The 25,808-nt window shown below is 45.9% G+C and overlaps 1 protein-coding gene across 1 annotated transcript; it reads right to left on the reverse strand.

Moving 5' to 3' along the window:
- Positions 1–5,463: 5,463 nt before the first annotated feature.
- ERP27 (endoplasmic reticulum protein 27) lies at positions 5,464–25,771 on the reverse strand. The gene is made up of 7 exons (XM_074902635.1): positions 25,675–25,771; positions 25,380–25,480; positions 22,414–22,551; positions 18,914–19,027; positions 14,826–14,951; positions 7,608–7,805; positions 5,464–6,885 (listed from the first exon to the last, which is right to left on the reverse strand). Exons 1-7 carry the CDS (start codon positions 25,769–25,771, stop codon positions 6,841–6,843), a joined length of 819 nt encoding a protein of 272 aa, XP_074758736.1. The 3' UTR covers positions 5,464–6,840.
- Between the last annotated feature and the right edge of the window lie 37 nt (positions 25,772–25,808).

Raw genomic sequence — 25,808 nt, forward strand, 5'->3', positions numbered from 1 at the left:
CATACAGCCCTGTATTCTTCAGTGGATAAAAAAAACAGAGGAAGAGTTTTTCTTGGTTTGATTATTCCATTGATTCCAGTGATTAATAGGAACAAAACAAAACACAGGAAAACTGCAAGATCCTATCCTCCTCCCCTGATAGCTGATTAGCAGACCCAAGGACTTGACATTTCTTTGTAGCTGTCCACAGACCAAGGAACCAGAAGTGGACTGCACCAATGCTGTATCTTCTGGCATCTATGGAAGCAATGACATGCTATCTCAACCTTGCCCGAGAAAGTTACAGATAGCAGTATTTCCAATGTCTCAACTGCTAGACAAAAGACAAGAAATAATGCTGGTGATGTAGGAGTTATACAAATCACATGACATGGGTGGCATAGAGTTACACACAAGATGATGAAATGTGGACTTTGTCCTAGGAGGCGAAGGAGGTGGAAGATATGAAGAGTATATAATACTCATAACACAGGGATAGGGAGAAATCTGGAGTGCACACAGAGCCCATGAGTTTAGCCTGGAAAGTGGATGGATCTGGCTTTTCAGCCTCTACATGGACAGGATGTAGGGGGGGCTCCAGGGGCTGCTGTGGTGTATGGAGGATTCATAGGCTTGAGCCCTGGTGAGCATGTGGGGAGGAAGACACAACGCTTGTTGCAGACACAAGGCTCGTTGCAGATATGGAAGGCAACTCTGCACAGCTGCAATATGTGGAGGCCTGTGCAGGTGTAGTTATCTGTGGGCCTTTCGTCTAACCTGGAGAAATGTGCTGCTTTGTAGCTCATGGGACTAGTCTGCCTGCCTGGATCTGTACGTACATTGGCAGAGAAGGGAGAAATTCAAAGGGGAGAACAAGTACTTTCTTCAATGTGCATCTTGTGGCTTTGCAGATTTTTCCACTGAGAATATTCCTCTGAAGTTTCCTTAGTGACTGAGCCAAAATAGATCAAAGGGGTACTTCATTTACAGCCCCAGAAAAAACACTTCTATGTTCTCCTCTCCGTCATTATCAGTTCCCTGTGGTTCCCACCCAGTACCTTCCCTCACTGACTTTTGCCTGTCCTGGTCACATCACCCCCTGGGCAAGTCCTTTCCTTTTCCCAGACCAGCCTCTGGCTCTTCCCTGCCCTCCTCTTTCACGGTCCTGCAAACCAATTTCCCAGTCATATCCTTCAGACAATATTTCCCCCTCCTGTGTCAACTGCCCCCACCTCTTCACCAGCCTGTGGGCTGCCATTAGCGGTACTGAGCCATCCTGTGCAGAGGTGCAGAGTGACTAAGCTCTGTGGTCTGTTCAGCTGAAAGACAGGATTTGCTTCTACTGTTGCTGCCTGGATTTATTGATTCAGCTTCCTCCCAGATGAACAGAGGTGTCAGACAGCCATACCCCTCCTGCTTTTATTATAAGGAGGAAAATGGTTCTTACGATCTCTTACACTAAATCTTCACTATCTCCTCCCTGTCCTGAGAACTCAGGCCCAGCTCAGTGCTGGACTTCTGTGAGTGAGATGGGATCTGACCTGAGCACCATAAAGTTCATCCTGTGACAGCTATTCTGGCATATAACATAGAGATTTTAAAAATCTTTATTCAAAGTTGGCAAGTAGGCACCAAGCCTGGTGCCTAGCATGGTCTCTAGAAGAAAGGCAAGAGATTCAGTCCTGCCTGGGGAGCAAGCCAGGCAGCCTCACTGCACTGGGGCTGTCCTGCTTCCCTGCACACTGGGGCTGAGAGCCCTGGGAGGTGTCACTTCCCTTCATGCTGACAGTCAGAGGCCTCTCAGCATCTTCCAGGCACCACTGAGAGCATGAATCTTGAGCAGACAGATACAGAGGTCAGGGCCTGCTCCTCTTCTTCAGAGTAGGTGCCAAAGATTGTTCTGGTCCTTCTCTCCTGTCACCCAGACTCCCTATGGCTTGGCCAGACCCAGCACTTCATGTGCAGGGGGGACTGGTGCAACAAAGTTGAGGTGCAGAGATGTTCTTACTTAAAGTCTTGGTTCAACCTGCAGCAGAGGGGGGCTAGTTCAGAGGTCTAATTTCCTTGCATCTATGTATTCAGACTTTGGTTTGGGCCCACACTACACTAAAGGGAGGAAACAAATTCTGTGCTCAGAAGTGAGCAGAGATGGCAACCCCAAAAGTAGATACACCACACGTATCATGTTGAACTCCCCCTTCCCCAAACAGCCTTGCCCAAGTTGACATTCAGTATAATTTACATGAAGATGGCACTGTATCAGCTGCTGAAAAAGAGGGTGATACAAGCACCAGAGATCTGAGCCTTGCTTTGTGGACTTCACGAGAGAAGACCAGCAACTATCAAGACCAGCTCACCCCGTAGATCTCTTGCTGCCTAGTGGCATTCCTAACCCAGAGTCAGACTCCTGAGGGATGTGTGTATTCAGAAGAGGTGCTGATGAAAGCTGCATGGGGAAACACCCTGCCAATTAGGAGAAAATGCCACGGGAAGGGCTGTACCATAAACCTCTGCATCCCCAGGGTACTTGCAAGTACCAAAGGGAAATGCCTAAGAGAGCTCAATGGTGCCACTAGGACCTGAAAGCTGGTTTTTGCCTGGGTAGGGTATGTGAGGAGCACTCCTGGGACCCAGCCTTCAGCTCTAAGGAACAGTGGTTTATTTTATGCCATATGCAGCAGTGCAGGGGGGTGGAAACACAGAAATGTTAGTACCCTTGCTGAATCTCCAGGTCTTTGCAACATTCTGCTTCTGAAGGCATTTAAATCCTTTCTCACTAAGAATGAATGCAAAGTTGCATCTTCCACAGTGCAACCCAATTCCCTGATCACTGGGGTAAAGACAGCAGCTCTTACACACCTCCACAGCCTTGATTTGCTGTCAAACAAGCTCAGCTGCTATCTTAGCTATTTTCAATATCCCTTGATTTCAGGTGCTGCTGCAGAGCAGGGATCTCACACCACGGTATTTCCACAATACTGAGGGGAAAGGGAACCCCCTCATCCTCCACTCCATCAGTTCACATTCAGCACTTCCTCCACTTAAAAACAAGCCCAGCCTCCCCAGTCGACTCGAAAAATCTGGTCCAAGTACATCACAAATTCAAGTCAGAGATAACACAAGGGGGTACAAAACCCAAAATAAAACACAAGATTCTGCCTCTGGTTTCTACCTTGGATGTCCCATCACAGTATCTAAGCCCACTAAATGTGCACTGCAGAAGCCTTTGAGCATTGGGATTAAGACAGACCCCCTGGCTCCACCACCACCACCATCTGTGCCCAGGGCTGTCTGTACTGAGTGTAGCACTCTGGGGCTGTCTGTACTGTCCAAGTCCCAGACACCACTGCAGAGCAGCTGGAGGAGGAGGAGGCTCTTCCTGTGGCTGCCTTGTGGCTCCCAAAGTTGTTGGTTAGATGCAGAGCTCTGGAAAGTCAGGGGGAATTAAGCTCCCCAGTGTACATAATGAAGCTCCTGAAAAGCTGTCCCTATATTAGCTGTGTACACAGTGAACACAGTCACTGGGGACATTGCTTTTGCTTGCAGGCTTGTTTGCAGAACCAGAGCTTCATACATGTCCTGTTTTGTTTCCCTCCAGCACTGAGGAAGAGTCACGTCACTGTGCCCAATTCATACAGCTGTTCTGTCTGCACAGGGCCAAGACACGAACCTCAGACACCCATGCAGCAGGCCAGTTCCCCTCATATTGTTTGGTCTGGACCACAGAGATGCGTGACACTGGAAACATCTACTACACTAAGGCTCCTCGTAGGTGTCTCTGCAGAAGACCTTCCCAATTTACCTTACTGCAGAGAAAGCAGTGCAACCCTTCCTAGGAAGGAACAAGCTATAGCCATAAAAAAGAAAACTTTCCATTGAGGGAAAGCAAGCAGGGCTCTTGCTGGGACATACAGCCTTGCATATTCTAGAACTGGTATAAAACTAGGAGTTCAAAATCATCACACATCACTGACATGGGGATGTTGGAAGGCAGGTGTGAGTTTGCTCTGCCTGGGCTTTGGGCCAGAACGAAGTGAGTCATCTCTGATCCTCAAAGCTGTAGTGTGTGACAGAGTCTGGGATGAGACCCTCTGTCTCCCCAGTGCTTCAGAGGGGTTGAGACCCTGTGCTCACACCCCCACACAGCCCTAAGGTCAGAGGCAACTGATCCTCCTTCCATTATGCCCCTCACACAGAGCACACAAAAGCCTAGCAAGCCTCATACACTGCACAGGGAACTCCAACACCAAAGTCAAGGCTTCATTCACTATCTTGAGTCCAGCACTGCAACCTCTGCCCACATCCAGGGGCTCAGCCACCAAAAGCAGTGAGGCATTCTGACACTTTAGACCCTTCCCCTTTCTTTGGGGCTCAGCCTCCTGCTCTCAGCATCTTTTCCACATTTTTGCAGCCCTTCTTCAATGTGCAAAAACCACAAAAGCATCCAGCAGGATTTAGGCATATATTTAGACACATATTCATTCAAGAGGTCATCTGGTGCAGATAGTTCTCTTCCTTGGCCCTACCGATGGTAAGGGCATGCTTTGCTCTGCTCACCAACAGCATCTCCTGAGTAAGCTCACCGAGGACAGAGGCTGCATCACAGCCACGTGATGCTACCAGGCAAGGCTCCCCATGACAAGGAGTGCCGCCAAGCACAGTCTTCACTTGCAGTTCCAGGACTAGCATGTAAATCCAATGCACCACAGTGGCAGGTATTTGAACTACCCTGAACAGTCTCATGCTTCAGAGAAAAGGTCACTTAAGAGGTCTGCAGAGGTAGCTTACTCCAGCTGTTTTATGAACACTACACCCATGAGTTAAACCTTATGGCCTTGTAGGCTCCAGCTGTGACATCCCCACTTCTGGGACCACATGCTAGTAGCAGAAAGTCACTGCAAAATGGTTCAGAATAGAGTACACCCGAGTAAAACAGTTTTATGGGCTGAGGGCAGATGTCTTCACTTTTATCAGCCTAAAGAAAGAAATATGCAGCATGCAATGCCCCAAACTTGCCTCTCCCTTGACATCTTCGGTGTTACTATCTAGCTGTGTCCAGAAGCAATACCACAGGTTCTCACACGCCACATGTAAATCAGAGGTTAGGGAGCACTCAGCTGTGACAAGGGGAGAACTGAACAGACAGAGGTGGTTTGCCTCTCTCTCCTCTCCTCTCTTTCCTTTTTTCCTGCTCTTTTCTGAACTGCCTCATTTAGAAAACAATTCTTGGCTATTGCATTAGCTATGGAGCTTCTCATACCCCATATTTCCCACTGCCCTGCCTCTTAGGGGAGAGCTCCCTGTGCAGGGAGACAGGTTCCTGGCCTTGCCAACACAAGGCACAATCCTGAATGCTTTTTTGGTCATATCACTCTTCTTTGGAAATGTGCTGTAATTTTGATTCCCCATACTAACTATTACTGTATGGGGTTTGCTTTAGGTAAGCAGAGGAGAAGGAAGAGTAGAGCACTAAAGGAGGTAAGTTCAGCTGCATGGGAGACAGAACCTTAGGGAGATGAAAGACATCAGCTTGACTCACATGTAAGAAGCAAGAGCTAGCGAAGACCTGGCACCTGCCTCTCTATTGTACTGAGACCCTCCATGCTGTGGCCTTCATCATGGTGGCTAGCAGTTACTTTGCATCCTTTCCAGCTCATGACTTCTCTCTCCCTCTGTGGTGGGGAGCTGTGTTTGCTTCACCCACAAGAACAACTTTCTATTCCCAGATCTTTGCCTTGTGCTAGTCTCTGAGAAAGGCCTGAGGTTTCTCAGCTCTACAACTCTTAGGCTCCACGTCCAAAGCCAAGTTTCTCAAGCCCTGAGAGACAATGCAATCACTGTTTGACCAGAGCATCCATACTCCATGCCAAAGGATGGTGAGCCAAGTATGAGGCAAACCTACTCCATGGATTTAGTACAGCAGACCACAGATGGCTCAAATGCCTCGCCTGTGAAGTCCCCATCCCCTGTACACCACCACTGGGGGACCTCTAAGGGATGTCTGAGGTCAATACACAGACATTAGCCTTTCCCTCTAATGCAGTGTAGATGTCCCATCTTGCAATGCAACTTTCTACCACCCTTTTGAAACAGCTCTCATTCCTCTTAGCCTCAATCTGCATCTTGGGATCATTCATTTATGCTGCACCAGCTCAGACCTGCTGTACCCAGTGCTGTTCTGACCCCAAACCTTCACAGAAATCTCTCATCCTTGTGGAAGCATATTCCATGGGGAGTGATTTTTAGCAGCCAAACTGACTGTTAGGCATTGCAAGCCTGGTTAAATTCAGATAAATTAGATTTTTTAACCTACTCAGAAATAAACAGGCTTTGTCCTTAAGTGAAAGACATGGGGAGTGGGAAATCACATATTTGCATAAAAAATCAAGCTATTCACTTTCTGCTTTATTTAGTAAAATGAATGGAAAAGTTCATGTGACATCAAGCAACCAATCTATTCCTAGTGTCAGAAGAAGCTGACAGTGGATCCCAGCATGGCACCAAAAGCAAAGAGAATGAGGGAAACAGATCTCTCTGGGAATTACAAGCTTTATCTCCCACAGTGCCATTTTGCTATATCACCCTTTGCTCCAACAGAGGTAGCACGGAAGGACACAGAGTAAGGCAATACCAGAGCTCCTTGAGTACTAAGAAAAGAGAGCTGAAGCCAAAAAATGAGAAGGGAGAAGAGATTCCTAGAGGACAGAGAGCATATATGTAGATGACATGGAGATGGAGATGGCTGACTTGGCCCCTTAATCCTACTACTCCAGAAATCCATGAGCTGCAGGGCTCAGTGAACTCTTCATACACCAGAAACAGATGACTCTGGGCACAGTCATTCTGCTGACTGAGAAATCATCAGAGTTCCTCACTGAGGGCCTTCTCTTCAGGTTCATCTTCTTTCTAAAACACATTAGAGGCATGAAATCAATTTTGACGTTGCTTCATTTCTCAACATAGTGATAAAAGAAAACAAACCAACTTAAATGCCTCCCTCTGATGTCTATGCCACTGCCCTGCCTATCCCATTCCAACTGCACAACACAGGGTTCTGACACAAAAAGCCTCTGTGCTACAGGAAGATGAGGTTTGACAAAGAGATAACTCTTAACACTGAACGAACATGGAAGTTTAATTGTCCCTCTCCCATCAGAGACCCCTGGTAGAGTCCTAAGTTTCTGTCTGTAGACTCTGTTCTGTAGTCTTGTTGATAGATTTCCATCCTATCCATGCTACTGTCTCTCTGGCCTTCTCCTGTGGGCTGCCAGACACCACCCCCATTCTCAGTGTCCAAAAGCACCCTTCACTCTGTCTCCCCAGCTGCTCTTCCCAGAGAATAGATGCTTCACTGAGACCTTCATACAGTTGCAGGGGTCAGTGAAGTCTTCTTGATGCACACTAGAAGGTAGAGGTTAATGAAGAAAGAGGCTCTGCAAAGACATCCACCTCTGCTCTAGATCTAATGCTTTTCTGATATTCAGGTGCAAATGAAAAGGAAGGAGAAGGTGACAGGACTGGGGAGGAATTCGAGGAACTGAAGTCATCTTCTTCAAGAGCGTTGTGAGCAACGGCATCATCCTACAAGATCGCAGCTTCCTGTAGACTGTAGAGGAATCCCCCTTTACCTTTTGCATTCTTTGTAAGAAACGATTACAGAAGTCCTGTATATGCTCAACAGAGACTTCATCCAGAGTCAACACATCCTGCTCCTCATCTGGTGCATGGAACATAGCCAGAGCTGGCAGCTGGGACTTCTTCAGTTTGAAGAATGACACTATTCGTTCATTGCTTTTCAGATTGCTGTCTATCAGGATAAAGAGAATCTGTGACGGAAACATGAGCAAAACAGAGACTTGAGAGAGAAAACAGATCCCCACATGGTGATCATGTTAAGATTAACAGTGATATTTTTATAAAGGGTTAGAGAACACCTACCATACCCTGTTAGGACAACACTTCCCTCTGCCACTATCTAACTGCTCCATGCAGTGCATTTTTCTGTATTTTATCAAGTCCAGACTTACATTACCAGACAAAATATCTTCTTTCACCTTTAAAAATATATCTACAGTATGTCAGGAAGGCAGTCTCCACTTATATTCTCTTAATAGATGAGGAAACAAGATGTCTTTTATCTTAGTGGTACATGTAAAAGAAACTGACTCCTCCACTTGCATGTTATTGGGATAAGATGCTCACATCCATGCAAGACCCAGAGTGGCATAGTAAAAAGGTGTTTTGGTGTGTGGAGAATCAAACTCAATTTGCAAGAATGTGGAAGTGAAGCACAGGGTAGTGGGAACCTGCAAGCATAAGAACATGAGAGTACCAAACACAAATGACATATATAAGTGAGCTGCAGTGAATAGAAATGAAGATGCAATCATTCGGGAAACAGGAGGTGTTGGCAAGACGCCAATGTCCATACAGCCCAGCTCAGTGGAAGGTTGTTCAGACCTGGGGAGAAAAGCCCAACAATGAATAAGCTGGGATGATAATGACCTACAGTTTTCTGAGATCCTGAATATCCTTGGAGAGTAAGATCAAACCAAGGATTAGGATTCAATAGAACAGATTTATCAGAATTGGTGACCAATTCCATGATTTTATTTTAAGCGTAAATTTCAACTGAGACCTTACAGGTGCAGTAAGAATTAGTACAAATTTAAAATTTTGGAATCTTAAAGATTATCAGTAAAATACATGGCTATCTCAAAAATCTTTCCTAAATTATCTGTTAATACTAAACACAAACATTATGTATAAATTGTAAAAAAGAAAACAAATACAGCAATTGAGCAATGTAATCAGTGACCTGATTAAACAGAACCCCTTGGCAGGTGACATCCAAGTCAATGAAACAAACATCCAGCTAACATGCATCATTTTATCTTCTCTTTATCCTGTGCAGTCTACTGGGCCTAGCATATTCAATGTACGTATGGTCATGGATAAGACTTACCTTACACAAGAAAAAGAAGAACTGAAAAAAAGAAATGTAATGCAATGTTATGATGTGCCCAGTTCCCATACTGTGATTCATGTTTTCCTTTCTTTTCAAACAAGAACACTCAAGTTAGTTCAAAAACTTTTTTCTTCTCTGAAAATAAACTTGGTAAATCTCAAAATCTTTACTTTATTAAATTTATATTCTATAAAAAAAAAAATACATATATCTGGATACTTTCCTAGGCAACAGCCTATGCGAAGGAGGGATAGTTAGTCTGGTGTAAGGTTTAACTGCAGCTAATCACTGTGATACAGAAACAGGAACAGTGCTTTCACTGGATATGTGATATTTACCACTTGAAGTTTCTCTTTCAAAAGTCAGCTGTGCCCCAAGCTAGTGAGCAGACTGGTTGTGAGGAACTTCTCCCACAGTGTTAAATTCATCCTTTTGCAGGATAAAACACCAGGCTATAGAAGGATCAGAGGCCTAAGGATCTTATCTAAGAGGCTTTCAGCTGGAGCAGCAATACTTAAGTTTTAGGCATCTCCTTCCAACTACCAAGCTGGAAACATAGGCCAGTGTTGGAGGGAAGCACTTTCAGAGGGTTGATACAGGAAATGGTATCACATTTTCACCATTTCATTCACCAGCTTTTGGGTTTCTTTATGAAAGTTTCACTAGACAACTTTTTTTAATCAAATGTTATACAAGAAGTTAATCCAGAAAAACATTTAGCATACCTAGGTTATTAAATGTTGTCACTTTCTATACAAAATCTCCCCCACCTTTAAAACAGATTAATAGCATTTTAAAATGGTAATCTAAATAAACGTTAGTCAACATTCTTCACTTTACCAAGCTTTCCAGCCTTTGTTAAAAATCCCAAAAACTAAAAAGCTGTAGCTTTTTATCCATGAATACAAAGAATAGAGTAAGAATAAAAGAATTAAAAAGTAGGTGTTTAGAACTCCAAACACCTTCTTCCTTGCAAAAGAAAATGAAAACACACAAACAACTGTCCCCTCAGTCAAGAGGTCTGAAGTATCATCATTCACAGTTCCTGACTTGGATCTCTCTAATGACTCACATTCGGCTCACGGATTTACAGAGTGCCAAAGTATAGCAAAAGTTTCCTTCCCCTCTTATATTCCAAAAACACAATTGCATTTGTCCACTGTTGCTCAAAAGAGTGTGCTTTAGAATGACACATTCCCGGTAGGTACTGAGGTGAGATGAATCCTTCTTCAGCAAAAGGACAGGCCACACATCCCATGCTGGTTGTGTTCCAGGGATCCCGCCAAGGCCTACGTGGCCTCAAAGTCACACCTGTGAGGCAGTTTGTAAGGTGATGGTACTGAGGCCACAAGCACTGGAAGCCTAGTCTCCTCAGCAGCTGGAAACCAAGCAGGTTTCTCAATGGGGACACTTCCACAGTAGATGCCACCTGGTAGAAATGGCATTTTCTCATGAGGTATTTATTTTGTTCAGAGATTCCCAGCCAGCTCTAATCATAAAAAATGAATGTGGTGGCCATGGAAAATTATACTGACCATGAGACAAGATTCACCTTACCTAACTTCTGCCATCTAGACTTTAGTCTTGTCTTGGACAGTCATCTAGGCAACCTCTATAATAAATGGTGACAGGTACTTTATTTCACCTATTTTAGAAGGAAAGGAAGGACATGCTAGTGACAAGAACAGCCTAAAGCCTTGGCTCAAACAACTTACCAAAGCTATAATCCACCAAAACAAATCCCACTTATAATGGCAGCTCTCACAGTACTGCTAGAAACCAGGTAGTTCCATCCCAAACAGGAAGTTCATTTTCTGTTTCATACTGTCCTGTACAATGGCTGGTTTTTAAATTCTGAAATGATTTCCATTACATTGTTTCATTTTGTAGCAATCTTCTGGCCTGTGTTCAGAGGTCTGCTGCTACAGGCAGTGAAGGATATCCTGCATGGATGAGGAACTCCTGACACAAATTCTCCCCGCCACACATGATATTATCTGTGTACTGTCACCTGCAAAAAGCTCTCTATTAGAAAATTTTGTACACTGGTGTTGTCTTGGTGTCTCACCAACTTGATTCCTAGCCCAGTGTTTTTAGAACATCAAGTTCCTGGTAAATACTAAGATAGGGAATGATGTTATTGCCCAAGGAATTGAAAATAGTACTGCAAAATTGGCAAATGAAAATTGCCCAAGTTAATCGAAAATAGTACCACAATGTTAGAAACCAATTTGATGTTGCTTAGTTTTTCTTCTAATGAAGACAAACAGGAAGGATGATCAAGCCTCATATCCAGTGTTTGACTTTGAACTTCATGGAGCTGCAACCTTCATTCTTTGAGGAGACTGTATAAGCAAAAGGATCAAATTCTGAAGTTTGAGTAATTTCATACATAGCTTACATAGTACATCAAAGCAAAATTAAAACATCATTCATGAATTTAAAAAAGCAAGCTATAAAAACAACTTTACTGCAGATATCTGTTAAGTGACACAGACAAATCATATTTACAGGTTCCCCTGTTTATGGCTAGAAGAGGCATCTCTAAGTGTTATCTCTATTGGTTCTGGAGCCATCAATGTCTGACAAGAAAAATAAAGTGTATGAATGTCTGTCTGCAAAAGAAAGGGCACTGTCCTTCCATTTCCATGGAAGAACTCTTTAAGGACTCTCAGGAATTTCTCAGAACCCATTTCTAAAGAGGCTTACATATAAATTAAAAGGGACTTTGCAAACATCTCTACCCAAATCATTTTGACACTGTAAAGCAGTTGTATCAGTTACAGCAAAAGCTTTTTTGTTATTTCCAGCATCACCTTATTGAAACTTCTGCAGACACCCATGAGGTACACCAGCTGTAGCTGTCATGTTATACTCTGATACTGTGGAAAGAAAACTCAAGATGCTCATGCTAGTTTGGCTCAGCACTGCAAACCCTGACATTTCTTTTCCAGAAGAAAGCCTGGACTCTTGGCAGTACTTTCTCAAATAAGCACATATTTGATTGCAGTAGGATCCTTCCAAGAAGGCTGGTGGATTCACTCCTGCAGCTGCAGCGCTCTGTGCGATATCTGTTCACTGTTACTCACCCACAATTGTTTCTCAAAGTCTGCTAGAAACGTACCATATTTCTTCTTATTCTTGTCAGCTCTTGCCGTTAGCATTATCTTATCATTGTCTAACATTTGCACTTTCCTCTCCAGCATGTTATAGCCCCCAGGTTCCACAATAAAATCTAGAGGAATCTAGACTGCTTTCAGAACTCACTGCTGCTCAGGGTGCAGTTCAGGCTGTTTTCAAATAACAGTCCTCACTATACAGCCTCATGGATCCTCCAGCTAAAAAACTCAGCTTCCTCACAGGCAAAAATGAAATGATCATAAACCAGAGATGAAGGGACCATAATCCAGAAATTGGCAGGTGAATCACCTCCTCATGATCCATTAACAGTTGGACTCAATGATCTTAAGGGTCTTTTCCAACCTAAATGACTCTATGATTCCATTATTTTCTTCACTCTTTGGGGTCAACCACTAAGCAGCAACAATTCCTCCTCAACTCTCCACAAATTCAAGCAACAAGTTTCTCTTCTCCCTCCAGCTGGTGACAACAATGAGAAGGACTCCTCTTCCCTCAGAGTACAGCAGAAATGTGTGAATGGATCAGTATCCCTTCTCCTGCTTGAGAACCCTCTCAAGGTTCTGTATTCTGTGCTGGTTTATAGAGAAGTTGCAACACACACCCAGTCTCCCCAGTCTGCTCTGGCACTCTGCAGTCACTGTAAAATGCTGCTGGATGCAGTGGTACATGCTCATAGGGAACCTGAATACCTCTCCACGGCACAGCAATGATTCCTTGCTCAAACCGCTGACAGCACTAACCCCACAGCACAAACAAGCCTTTCACCACAGGCTATGAATTATTCACTGGTAATCCTGAAAAAAATTCAAGTCACGAATCTTGTATTTATTCACGGACAACCTTCAAGCCACAGAAAGGCAAAATCTACTCAATACTTCACTTGTTTCAAAGTAAACCTGAGTTAACTTGGTAGTCCTGACAACAGATAACTCCATTTAGAAAAATCAGCCAGCAGAGATTTCCATGGCATTGTGCAGTGGCTGCTCCTGATACCCAAATTAATTCATGTCTTTCTACATGACAGAGCAACGGAGACAAACCTAAGAGGGCACATTACTCTGCTTACTCCTTACTATCCAGATCTAAGACCCAAATAGAGGGATCCTAGCCCTCTCTTACTGCTTTGTAAGAGAGCAGTTCAAATCACAATTTACTTTTACTGAGTGCCACTCCTTTAGGAAAAACAACTTATTAGACAATAAGTCTCCCATCTAAGACACTCATCTATGTGTCCTGCAGTACCACTGCAGCAAAGTGGAAATAATCAGTCAAATCCCCACATCTCTATAATTTACTCTGGCCAAATTCTACACTGATTTAGTGGGAAACTTGCCTGCATGACTTTCAAAAAGTTAGATTTTGATTTGCTGGCAATTCATAAACTATCTGGACTTCAGTACAATATTTTATCCAATGTTTTGTCAAGTATCTCTAGGAAAATTATTCACATTTTCTCAGATGTAGGCATGTCACGTGAAGTGAAAACTAGCTGCAGCTGCATCAGCAAAGGATAGTGATGGTAAACTGTAATGTGCTGTGTTAGAAGAGTAGGCTGCTTGGGGGACACCTGTATCAGACTCGGCTGCTCATGGAGGACAGTGATAATGGTGTCACTGTAACACACAACTCAGATGAGATATCTCGAATTTTTCAGATAAATGAGGGGGGTTTTATCACTATGTATTCATCAGAGCAAAACACATTCAAAGTGATCTTTTGACTTCGATGCATGGTTTCTGCTTGATCTCTTGCCAATGGGTGGGACAGATGGCAAGGTCCAAAGTAGTCCTGTCATAAACAACTCTCAAGGCCTTTTGAGGGTGCCCCTCCATTTGAAGATGAGGATATACTTGACTTTTAATCTTCCCCTTCAGTACCAAAAACAGACAAATGCAGATGTTCTTGCTTGCAAATCTCAATTCTTTCCAGCTCTACACTTCTCCCAGGAAGGTCTCTTCCACTGCCTCTCAGCTCAACCTTCCCCACTGCTGTGATCTTCTGCCCTCTCCCATCTGCTGTTCTCCCTTGCCCCAAATGGCTTCCTGTTGGTCCCAGTCCTCCTTTGCTTGCCAGTTCCTTTCTCTGTTCTCTGGACATAAATTCCCCTATAATCCAGCTGCTGGCAGAGAATCAGCCATGGGATGATTTACTATTTGGGGAGCTCTGTTCACAGAGGGGTGGGAATCAGGCAAAATTTCTCTGAAAGATCCCATCTATCCCATCATCTTAGTGTGGGAAACCCAACAAACCCATTTGCAACTCCTTTTAAAAAGCCATTTATCCCTGGATTCAACCAGAAGGGAAAAGGTTAAGAAGCTCCATGACACTAATTGCTATCTGGTCACTTATATAATGCTCCTTGGCATCTTGCAGGCTGTATATACAAAATCACCTCTCACACCAGTGGAATGCAAGTCACCAGACTGATGCGCAGCAGCTGTTTGTCATTTCCCAGTACAAGGGAACAAAACTGGACCATAGTCAAGGAAGTACATAATGTCCCACTGAGGGAGCAGAGGAGCAGAATACAGAGGATATTTTCCCAAGGAGGCAAACTGGCAGAAGGTGAACAGATCCAACCCCTCCACTTAATTATCTAGCTAATCCTCTTTTCCTGCCACTTGACCTTTGATCTCCTAATGCACAGAGAAGGAGATTATGCCCTCCACATCCACTAAGAAAATCACTGTTCTCTTTTTTAATCCCTAATGGCCCTTTCCTCTATGTTTGGACTTACCTTCCCCCTGAAGAGCTCTGCTGCCGCCCGATATCTGCGCATGTGCTCAGGGTGCTTTGGGGACATCTTGTCTGTGATCAGGAGGAGGTGAAGCTGGAGTGAACTCTGCATCACACCTATTGCTGTCTGCCGAAAAAACAGCCCCCACAGACACAGAGAGAAAAAGGCACAGACAAGAAAATTGAGAACATTCAGTCTGTATCAGATGCACTGCCAGAGGGACAGCAATCCTCATGATCCAGCTGAGATTTCTTTGCAAATCAGCCCCACAAGCAGAACAGCTTTCTTTAAATCAGGAGGGATCCAGTCTGGGTTCTCTGTAGAAGCACTTAACCTCCTGGTTTTGGTTATTCCCAAGACAAGAGTCTGAAGACCATTAGGGTTCATCACTGGCCTCAGGATAGTCAGTGACTAGGCAAGGGGGCTGCCTTGATACAGCAAGCTGAAGCCTAGAGAAGCAAGGAAGTGGAGAGGGAAGATGAGCAAACACTGAACATAAGGGTGCATGGAATGACTGAGGTCCAGCACCCAGCTGAAATGGGAGCAAAAGTATGGGAAGGATTTGTGGTGTCAGGATTGGTGTCTGCCTTTATTTCCTTGCTTTAGCATTAAGCTGAGTAGGATGGAGATGAGTCCAAAGTTTCAGCAACCCCAGGGCCTGGACATTCCAGAGTGCTGAGGGTTGAAATTGCTTCTGCAGTCCCACAGTGAGAGACCTGGAGCTGGCTGCCCCTCATCCCCTGGGCAAGGGCCAAGTAGGCAGCACACACTGGCCCTCTGTGAGTAGACAGGGCTAACACTGCCCAAGAAGCCACTGCATCATCTTCAAGCACTCACTCACTCACTCACTCACTCATCTCCCTTCTCCTTCTGCCTGCTTTCTGCAGCTCTGCAGCCTCTCCCTCAAACTAAACAGCAGCTGGGGCAGACCTGCTGCCTCCCTGATGCCACCAAAACCACAGAGGTGCAGACTGTGCAGCTTTCCACCAGCGGAAGAAGAAAGTTTCCAGACACTCCAGAAGTACTGTGTTGGGTTTCGGGAGGGGGGTTGGTGTTTGATAGCAGGGAGGGGGCTACAGGGGTGGCCCCAGTGAGTAGCTTCTAGAAGCTCCCCCGACTCCAAGTTGGACTCACCTCTGCACCAAGGCCGAGCCAATTAGTGATGGTGGCCACATTTCTGTGATAACATATTTAAGAAGGGAAACCTGGGAGGAGGAGTGGGAGTTGTGAGGAGGAGCTGTGAAGGAGACACCTATGAAAACACCAAGGTCAGCAGAAGAAAGGAGGAGGCAGGGGGGAAGGTGCACCGGAGCAGAGACTCCCCTGCAGCTCATGGTGAGAGGGCAGGGTGTGCCCCTGCAGCCCACAGAGATCACCAGTGAAGCAGATACCCACTTGCAGCCCGTGGAGGACCCCACACCAGAGCAGGTGGCTGTGCCAGAAGGTGGCTGGGGCTCTGTCAGAAGAAGCCCTGACTGTTGTAGTTTGGCACTGGGAGGACAGCAACATGTGGGAGGGACCCACGCTGGAGCAGCTCGGGAAGAGCCCATGGGAAGGACTCATGTCAAAGAAAGTTCAGAGGACTGTTGCCCATGAGAGGGACCCCACACTGGAGCAGAGGAAGTGTGCGAGGAGTCCTCCTCTGAGGAGGAAGGAGCAGTGGGACCAACCTCAACCCCCATCCCTTGCCCCCTGCACTGCTCATGGGGAGGAGGTAGAGAAATTGGGAGGAAGACTGAGCCTGGGAAGATGTGAGGGATGAGGGGAAGGAGTTTTTAAGATGTGATTATACTTCTGACTGTCCTACTCTGTTTGTTAATTGTTGTTGTTAGTGTTTAAATTAAAGTGATGTTCTTTTTCTTCTCCTAACGAGTCTGTCTTTTGTCCATGACCATAATGGGTGACTAACCTCTCCCTGCCCTTATCTCTATTCCCAAGCCTTTTGCTTTATTTTCTCCTTTCCATTCCTGAAGGGGAAAGGGGTGAGCAAGCAGCTGCATGGTGGTTGGCTGCCAGCCAGGTTTAAACCATGACAAGTAATAAGGAAAGGGTCAGGAAGTGCATACCAGCAAGGGCCATGCACCACAAGGCATCTAGGTTTTGGCAGCCAGGACTCTGCCATTAGCTTCATGTTTATCAGACATTTTGTATTCCTCCACTTCTCCAGTGGTGTGCAGATGAAGCAGGGAGAGTAGAGTAGAGAAGACCTCATAGGAGGGGATGGGTCTGAAGGTGAGGGTGAAGCCAGCCAGTACTAAGGGCCATGACAAGGCTGGGCTGTGAGCAGGCGGAGCTGCAGCAGCAATTCCTCAGGCAGCTCCACACAACGGTATGTTTGTCCACGCAACCCTGTGCAAAAGCGATCAGCAGAGCTCATCAACATGGCCAGGTCACATTTGGCTCTCCTGGAAAGCCCACAGGGTAAGCATTGCCTAAAAAATGCCTCTAAAGTATGTGGGAGAAACAGTAAGGGCCCCAAGATGGGGAGAGAAATTCTTGGCAGCACTCAGTGTGATCTGTATGACCCCAGCCTCCGCTAACCGGCAGCATTCTTAGATGTAAACAACATATGCACTGGGAATAAATATTTACAAAAGAACAAGCTACGTTAGAGGGTCTGGGACAGCTTTGGGATGGAGACTGAAGGAGGCACTGTTGATTGCAGCACCTTGATAGGACTCCAGAGTATCTGGGAAAAATATTGGAACATGTGTACTGCCAGTTAGGGTAGAGGGGACCAGCTCAACAGCTCAGAACTTCTCGGTCAGGGAGACAGCCTGGGTGCCAAACAGGACACCCTGGAGCAAGAGCCCAAAGCATCAGCAGAAATGCATGAAGAAAGACCCATGATCTAATGAATTGCCAAAAGATGCAGCGGAGGTTCAGAAGGCCTGGGCAATTATAAAGATAACAAGAACATCCCTGCTAACAGGACTTGGGTGTTCTCAAAGGGCTGTGAGGACAGTGGGGCAGGATATAGCTTTTCTGCCTCCAGAAATATTATGTGATTTGAAATTCATTTTTCATATCCCTTATCAAAATGAAAAAACAATTATTTTTTTTTTTTTAAAGAAAAAACCACAATTTCTACAGTATTTCATTCTGGAAACAAAATGTTGTATTTCCAAAAGAAAATGTTTTCTCTACTGGGGGGCTGCACCTGAACGGTCAGTCCTCTTAGCTGATCCTTGGCATCAGCTTGAAAAGGTATAGCTTTGAAACAGGTTGGGCCATTCTCCTTTGATTAAATTGAGCTTAGTCAGCACTGTTGTAGCTATTCAGAAGTCCACAAAAGGCCCCATAAGCAATAAAAAATCTCAGCTTTGCATCCATCAGGGTTTCTAAGACCTATTAACTTCACAGCAATGAGCCCAGTAAACTGGCGAGATTTCAGAGGAGTCTATTTGTTGGTCATGCCCTATAGCAGGAAGAACCACTGCGACTCTGCCACTACCTGTCCGCTTGGTGAGCTAATGAAGATGGTCAACATGGAAGCATACTATGTCTGATAATTTTTTTTTGTTGAACTGATGAATTCTGGAATAAGGGATAGAGGGGATGGGAAAAATTTTGCTTGGGAAGTTTCCAGCCAGCTCTTAAATATGGCTTCAAATAGCTGGTCTTATGTCAAACCCTGTGAGCTGGGTGATGAAGAAAAGCCTGCCTTCTGGGAGTGGGTCAGTCGAGTTTCCATATTCCTCAAGGCTTTTCAGCCAAAGAGAGAGGATCCTAGCTGAGCAGGGTCTGCTGGGATGGCACAATATGGCAAATGCCCATGGGAGGAAGCAGCACTGCTGTCAGCAGTGGTAAGAAATGGAGCTCTCTGCCCACCAACACCCCAAATTTACTGGAAAGCTAAAGGAACCGCCATGCCTCCCTTCCTCTCCCCACCCCACTTGCACATCCCAGCACAGCATCTGTTTCCAGTCCCTGTATGAAGTAGCAGCAAAGAGCTGCATGGCTTCCCCAACCCCATCTACACTGTTCCTGCAGCTGTCTCACACAACTGGGTGTGAAAACTCTTGGGCCAGAGGACACCCATGAAGAGGAGGCCTAGTGCCAGAGGGCTACAGGGAGCTGATAATTACCACAGGATTGTACTCTGTCACCAGGCGGAGCTCATTCATCCGAATGAAACGAGTCATCTTCTCAGCATCAACATTGTTGCCATTCATATCCACATCCCTCCGGTCATTGTCTATCTGAAGACATTCAAAGACACATTCAGTAGCAGCTGTCCTCTCCTCCCAACACCCCCTCCAGAGGCACTCATGGAGACACCCACCCCCCTGGGACACTGCCATCCTCTCCCCACCACCGCATAATCCCCACTTCTGCATGTCCAGAACCTACAGAGACCAGCCTACACTTGACGATAAGGATCTTTCACCCTTCTTCAGTCTCCCGAGGACAAGACAAACTCATGGCATAACAGAAATCACTGAGGACTCCAGACATCAGCTCCCGATGCACTGGAGACAGGGAGGATTAGCTGATAAACTATTATAGGCATTGTGGGGAGAGATCATTACATAGCCTAACTCCTTCCATCAATTTTGGCTTTACATTCCGTTTTAAAATCTTCATCTCCTTACTGTATTCATTCTACAAATAATGAACATTGGCATGGGCCTCTATGGATTTCCTGGAAACATTATGCAAGAAGAAAATGTCTCAAATAAAAAGAGGTTTTTTTCCAGTACAGCAGAAAAAAAAAAAAAAAATCAAGTCCAGTACATTTTAGCTGTAGAGGAAAATCCATCCTACCACACACCTCCCCACATCCCACCACCCCCACCCAAACGATGTGATTTTATTGAGGTTTTTGTGACCTGGTAAACAGAAGAAAAGCAGGTAACCATTGAATGATAGCTAAACCACCTGAAGGGGCAGAGTTGCTGTGCAGTACCACTGCAGGATGTAATTGAGTTGGGCCATGGAGACTGACACATTGGGATCAAAGTCTGGGATTTGAAAGCCTTTGATATACATGTTGAATGAGGTTCTTTGGGCTGAGGAAAGGTCCACATGCACACTAGATTTTATTCTCTGCATCTGTACAACCTCTGACAGTGCTTATGTTAGTTTTTCCAGTGATGTGCAGACATCTAAAGCTCTTTTTTCTCTCTGTGGTCATTGGAAAGGTCTTTGATCTGTTAGGGGGCCACAGCACCCTGTCTGGCAACCCAGACTGGTGCTTTTCACACTGTGCAGCCTGATTCCTCTCACACATTTGCTCTGCATAAAATGAAAGGGCAGCTCTACTCAGGTAAATAAGATCAGACCAGTGAAACACCTGGGCAGGTGAAATCAGAAAGGCCTTGGAAACCAATCTAAAGCACCCTATACTTCACAGAAAGTCTTCTCTTGACTTTCATGGGCTTCTGGAAACACCTGATTTACATTTTTGGATAATAACAAATCTGTGCTCAACATTTATGATCTTTAAGAAAATGTCTGGAAAACAGCCTTCATCTAACAGTTGAAGCTCTAGTCAAAATCTTTATCACTCCATATAATTAGCTTGTTAGCATCTGTTAATTATGTTCTTTTTAGGTCTACCAGGCCAGATTCCTCACTAGAATAAATCCATCAGCCTCCACTTTATGCAAAGAAGTCTCACCGATTCACAGCAGCCCCTTCTACTACTGTAATTAAGGTTTAAGATTCTAAGCAGTTTAAGAAGTGTTTCATACTCTGCAAGAGCAAAGAAAAAATTAGTTTATGCATCTGATTCACTGCTATCCTGGTCATGCATCTTTGTATTCTTCAAATGAGTATTTTATTCCAAGTTCCTGTCCCAGTTCTTTTTTCTCTTCCTTTTTAGCTCTGACCCCTTATTCCTACACAGTATTCAGTACAGAATAAAAGCAAAAATAATGTGTCTGAATAATTTAAGAAAAACTGACAATTAGATAAATGAATTGTCCACCAATTACATGGTTATGGGTTTTTTTTCTATTAAACAGGAGTTCAGCTGCAAAAACTGGACTGTGAACAAAGAATATTCAATATAATCCAAATTCCATCAATCCAGACACTTTCTTTTATCAAACACCTTCCCAATGCAGTCATCCTCACTATCTGCAACAGCTCAAAAACAAAGGATCTTTTCAAAATTTTTGGAAGAAAACCACCATGACCAAGAACCAAAACTGAGATGGGTGTTGCTTCAAACTGCAACATGTGCATATAGCAAATAAAAGGTTAAATTAAAGGACCTGCCTACCTATTGCTCACTCTTAGATAATTCTCTTTGAATTATTTGGATAATACCAGTAGTAAACATGGTGCAGGAAATCATGAGAAAGAAAGGGGAACAAACTGGCTTTGTCCAACCTTTGTACAACCTAGATCTAGAATTTGGCCAAGCTGCCACATTTAGTTTTCCTAGTACACACAGTGTTTCCCTGTTCCCACCCACTCCATGTGCTTAGAGCTCTGGTGACACAACACTTCAAGGACTTTTAGGACACGCTGTGGTACATAGAGCCCCTCTCCTCCTCAGATACACCTCTCTCTCAAGTTTTAAGTGCCATACTTGTGTGAGAAGGGGCAACATAAGGAAATTGAGATAACCAGTAGAATACCTGCTCTTAACTTTTGTTGGTACTCTTGAAGCAAGTACACGCCCCTTCCCAATATAATCTCCTTAAATTTCAGCAAACATAGCTTCAAATTCAGTGAGGCACCAGCACTTACAGCTGGAGTCAACAAAGATTTGATCTTGCACAGCATCTATCCGTAAGAAATTGCAAAGTAACATTTTTAATGGGCCCGTGCCCAAAGTGTATTTATGGAATCACTCTGCAAACCACAGTGTAGGAGATTGAAAAGAGTGTTTGGGATTTCTCTGGGGGCAGAGCATCTATAACTGAAGAGACCCAGGCTGGATCTGGTTTCAGTCACGATGGAAAAGTTGTGCACCCAGGAAGAAGGCGTTGCCTGCCTCAAGTGGCACTTGGCAAGATTTGATGTCAAGCCTGCTGTGTTAATCCATTATAACATGGCCTAGATTCTTTTCATGTATGTGTCTCAGGAGCTTTTCCAAAACCATGGAAACCCCATCCAAATAACACTGATTTCCAGGCAGGTCACTCAGAAACACAGACAATCGTTCTTTGAAAAGCACTGGGTGCTGGAACAGATCCATAAAGAAACACTTAAAATAGAGAATCCCATCAGGTGTAATATAGATGTTGCATGTCTCAGCTACAGCCACTCTGCAAGTGAAAAGCAAAAGACCTCTTTGGGGCAGGAAACTACAGATGCGCTTTCAGGTGAGCAGGCAGAGTGACCGTCAATGACATCTAAAGAGCCATGAGCAGCTTGAATCTTCTTTATCACTACTACTCGGAGATTTCACTTCTTTTGGAGCGCGACTGCGGGCAGTTTTTAAGGCCTTGCCCGAGCAGAACCTCTCACCAAAGCCAGCGGGCGGGGGAACTCCTACACCAGAGCGTTAATTTTGTAGACACGGCCTTTTGCACGGCATCCTGTTTCCCCGGGGAGCGAGCTGCTCGGGGGCAGCGGTGGCCCCGTTCCCGCCCTCACACCCCCCTCCACCCCACGCCGCGGGCCCACGCACCCTGCGGAAGAGCGTGACGGTGTTCGCCGCGACGCCGTAGTGGGACAGGACCGCGGGGCTGGTGCTGAGGCCGAAGGGCACCTCCGGGACCCGGCCGGCCGCCAGACGAAACTGGGATGCTTCGGAGCTCTCCGGATCCTGCGGAGGGAGAGGAAGGGGGTGGGGGGGTGGGGGGGTGTGTGAGGAGAGGAGCCTCCCCCAGGGACACCCCCTCCCGCCACCGCCGCGCGCCCCTACGTGGGGCGAGGGCGACACCTAGGGGCCGCCCAGCAGAACCACCCGCCCCGCGGCCCCGCCGGGGGAGGGGGGAGAGATCGAGGGGGGCAGCCGAGGGGTGAGGGGGGCAGCCGAGGGGCGGGGGGGGGCCGGGGGAGGCCGCGGGGGGCCGGGGTAAGCGACTTTCTCTCCCGTCGTCCCCTTGCTGCAGAGAGCCCCCCCATCGTCCCGCCAACCGCTTCTCCTCCTAAAATCGGGAAGGCGGTTGGTGTCAACGCCACAGATAGCAGCAGGTGGCTACGGCAGGGCGGGGACCTCGCCTTCCATTTCTCTGAAACCTCCCTGCTTACCCCCACGCTCACAGGTAATATCGTGATGATGCAAAGCCCTGGAGCTCTCAAAAGGGAGGGGAGAAACCCAAAATATGGACGTAGCATGCTCAAATATATATAATATATACACACACACAACACATATATGCATGTGTGTGTGTGTAACAAATATATAAAAATACAATTTTCAATATGACCTTGATTCTAGAGTCAGGGGTTTACAATTTTGGAACACCTTGCATTAGCAGTATCCTGATTCCTTTTTAAAAAGGTGTCTTAGATATATCCTTTAAAAAGTAGCTAATGTAGATACATCGAAGGATAGAAATGTGCAATTTCTCAATCATTTGAGGTCCATTCTTTCTTGCAGCGAGAACATTAGCTACAGCATTAGCCCATATTAAAGCCTCCCTTGCTATTCCCATTTCCAGATTTTGAGTGATGTATTTTTGACACTTGTACTTACAGGATTTAAATTCTCAAGACACGGTCTCTGCTTGGAAATTGGTTTGGTTTTCTTTTTAGTTTGAACCGTCAGCTCTGCTGTTTGTGAGCCCAGAGAGAATGGAAAACAGAATTCTTCCATCATTCAAAAGAAAAACAGCTCTCGTGACCTGTTTTGGAAATGCCAGCTCATCGACGTGGCTCTGGTAGGACTGTGAAAGACTGAGGTAGGAATGACCTCAATGAATTTTGGAGCATTCCTGGGAAAGCTGGTGTTTAATCAGGCCAAGCATGGCCCTTTCTCACAAACACGTGGGGTTTTTGGAGCAGCATGCTGTTTTTCCGTCATGGCATGCTGTTCCCAGCCAGGGAGGCTGTTCTCATTATACAGGGAGCTTGCTGAGCTGCCTACTGCAGTGAATTGAAAGGCTGCAGCAGAAAAATAATTTATGATAAACAGAGAACATGGACATTATTTGGATTAATATACTCTCAGGCAGAGGGCCCAAGACAAATACTCATGGCACACATGTCTTTATCTACTGTTTAAATGCAGCCTTGTCGTGCTTCAAGCATTTGAACACCCAACACATTGCTGGCAGTTGCTGGGGCCGCATGGCAGTAGCCTCCTGTCTGACTCCGATCAATGAGAAATCCTGCAGCAGGTGGGAGGCTGTGATGGCACAAGACACCAGCAGTTATGCCCCCACAATGCTTCACACAGCAAGAAGCCACGGGCCCTGCTGTAGCTCAGCAGAAGCTCTATGCCCCAGGGACAGCCCTGCCACAAGCCTGGCCAGCTACCCCGGGGGGGAAGGAGATGGAGGCATCTCAGCACTTTCATTCTGCGTGTGCAGATTGCCTCACTGGTTTGCAGGACTGTAGCTCTGCAAGAGCAATCCTTGAGGAGCTCCAAATGCCTGCAGGTGCTTAAAGTGAGGTGGCTGGTTCTCTGTGATCTGCACTTAGGGAGGCCCCTGCAGCACAAGCCTCCAGGGCTCACACACTTGTTGCTGCTCTCACTGCACAGGCAGCACCATCTGTCCTCACTCTGTGGTAGGCTGTAAGATGCCGTTGCCCTATACCAAGGGCATGATGCTCTCCCTAGGCTGCCCTCCAGCCCCAGGCATGGGCAGAAAGAGGAAGGAGATTGCAGAAAGGAGTTATTTTTGAAAGGCTAAAGTCTTCTCTGACAGAAGCCATGAGGCAGTGTGTGGACAGCAGAAGGCCAGGGCAGAGCTCAAGGAAAAGGTGGAAAAAGGCGCAGTTTGGGGACCTTAAAAGTAATGAGGATCCTGTCAAAGAGGCCTCTGATTGATGGTGCTCTATCTACCTCAATAAATATTTTTGTCTTCTTTCCTAAGGAAAAATATTCTTGCCATTTTGAGGGCGAGGGGCACATACCTATCACTCATCTTTGAATTCAATTGGATTTAGAGAGATGCAGAGATCTCAAGGGTATCACCTCTGGGGAGCAAAGCAGTGAGACAGACAAACCATGCCTATACCTTCACTGCAGCTTGAGCCCAAACCCTCTTGGACTTCAGAGGACCCACACCAGCACTGGTCCCCAAGACCTAGCTGCCTCAGCCCCATCATCCAGGCAGTTCCCTGCTCTGTCTTTGCTGACCAAAGCAAACAACTTGACATTCCCACGCATCCCTTGACAACACTGTTTCTCTGCCATCCACATTCCTGTTTTGCTTCCCATGAAGCATTTCCCTTTCACCAAATCCAGAGCTCCTATGACCTCCTTCACCTTCCTCCCTTGCTCCTTCTCCCTTTCCACACACAAACTGAATTCTCTGCGTTCTCTCTGTGGCCTGTCATCTAATCCCTCCAAATGCCTGTCACAGCCCCAGCACCTTTTGGGATAGGCGCTGCCTTTAGGTGTTTATGCCACATTCAGTCCCAAGCTCTTGTCAGGATGGGATAGGGCTCACAGTTGGCGGCAGGGAGATGCTATGAACACACCTGGAAGAATCCAATGACCGCCACCTCCGCACCACTGATGAAGGCTTCAGTGTCCGCAATGTTGTTCAACAGAATAGGTTTCTCTGCAGTGCTGGCTGTGCCTGGAGAGGGGAGGTCAGGGTTGGAAGAGGGTAAACAAAGAGCAGCTTAAAGAGGCTCCCCCCAACACACAAGCAAGCATCCCACCCCTTACAATCTACCCACACACCTCTCCTGCAAGCTCAACGCAACACTTGCAACTGCATACCCGTGGTGAGGACTCCCCATGGCAGACTCAGGAAGAAAGTTCACTTACTGTGAGATGCAGAGCTGTCCTCACCTCCAGCACACCCTGCTGGGGAGCCCCTGGTGAGCAGGATAACGAAGAGGCACAGGAAGACAGAGGTGCCCATGCTGCCACCTTGCCCTCTCCTTGCTGTGTCACCCTGC

Source organism: Athene noctua, chromosome 3 (genome assembly GCF_965140245.1).
Source record: "Athene noctua chromosome 3, bAthNoc1.hap1.1, whole genome shotgun sequence".
NCBI lineage: Eukaryota > Metazoa > Chordata > Aves > Strigiformes > Strigidae > Athene > Athene noctua.

Excerpts from the sequence above, each read along its gene's own strand:
- ERP27 (XM_074902635.1), bottom strand. The coding sequence starts at position 25,771 with ATGGGCACCTCTGTCTTCCTGTGCCTCTTCGTTATCCTGCTCACCAGG. Across the intron at positions 22,552-25,379 it reads CGGTCATTGGATTCTTCCAG|GATCCGGAGAGCTCCGAAGC; the intron begins GTGTGTTCATAG and ends CTCCCTCCGCAG. Across the intron at positions 14,952-18,913 it reads TGACAGAGTACAATCCTGTG|ACAGCAATAGGTGTGATGCA; the intron begins GTAATTATCAGC and ends TTTTTTCGGCAG.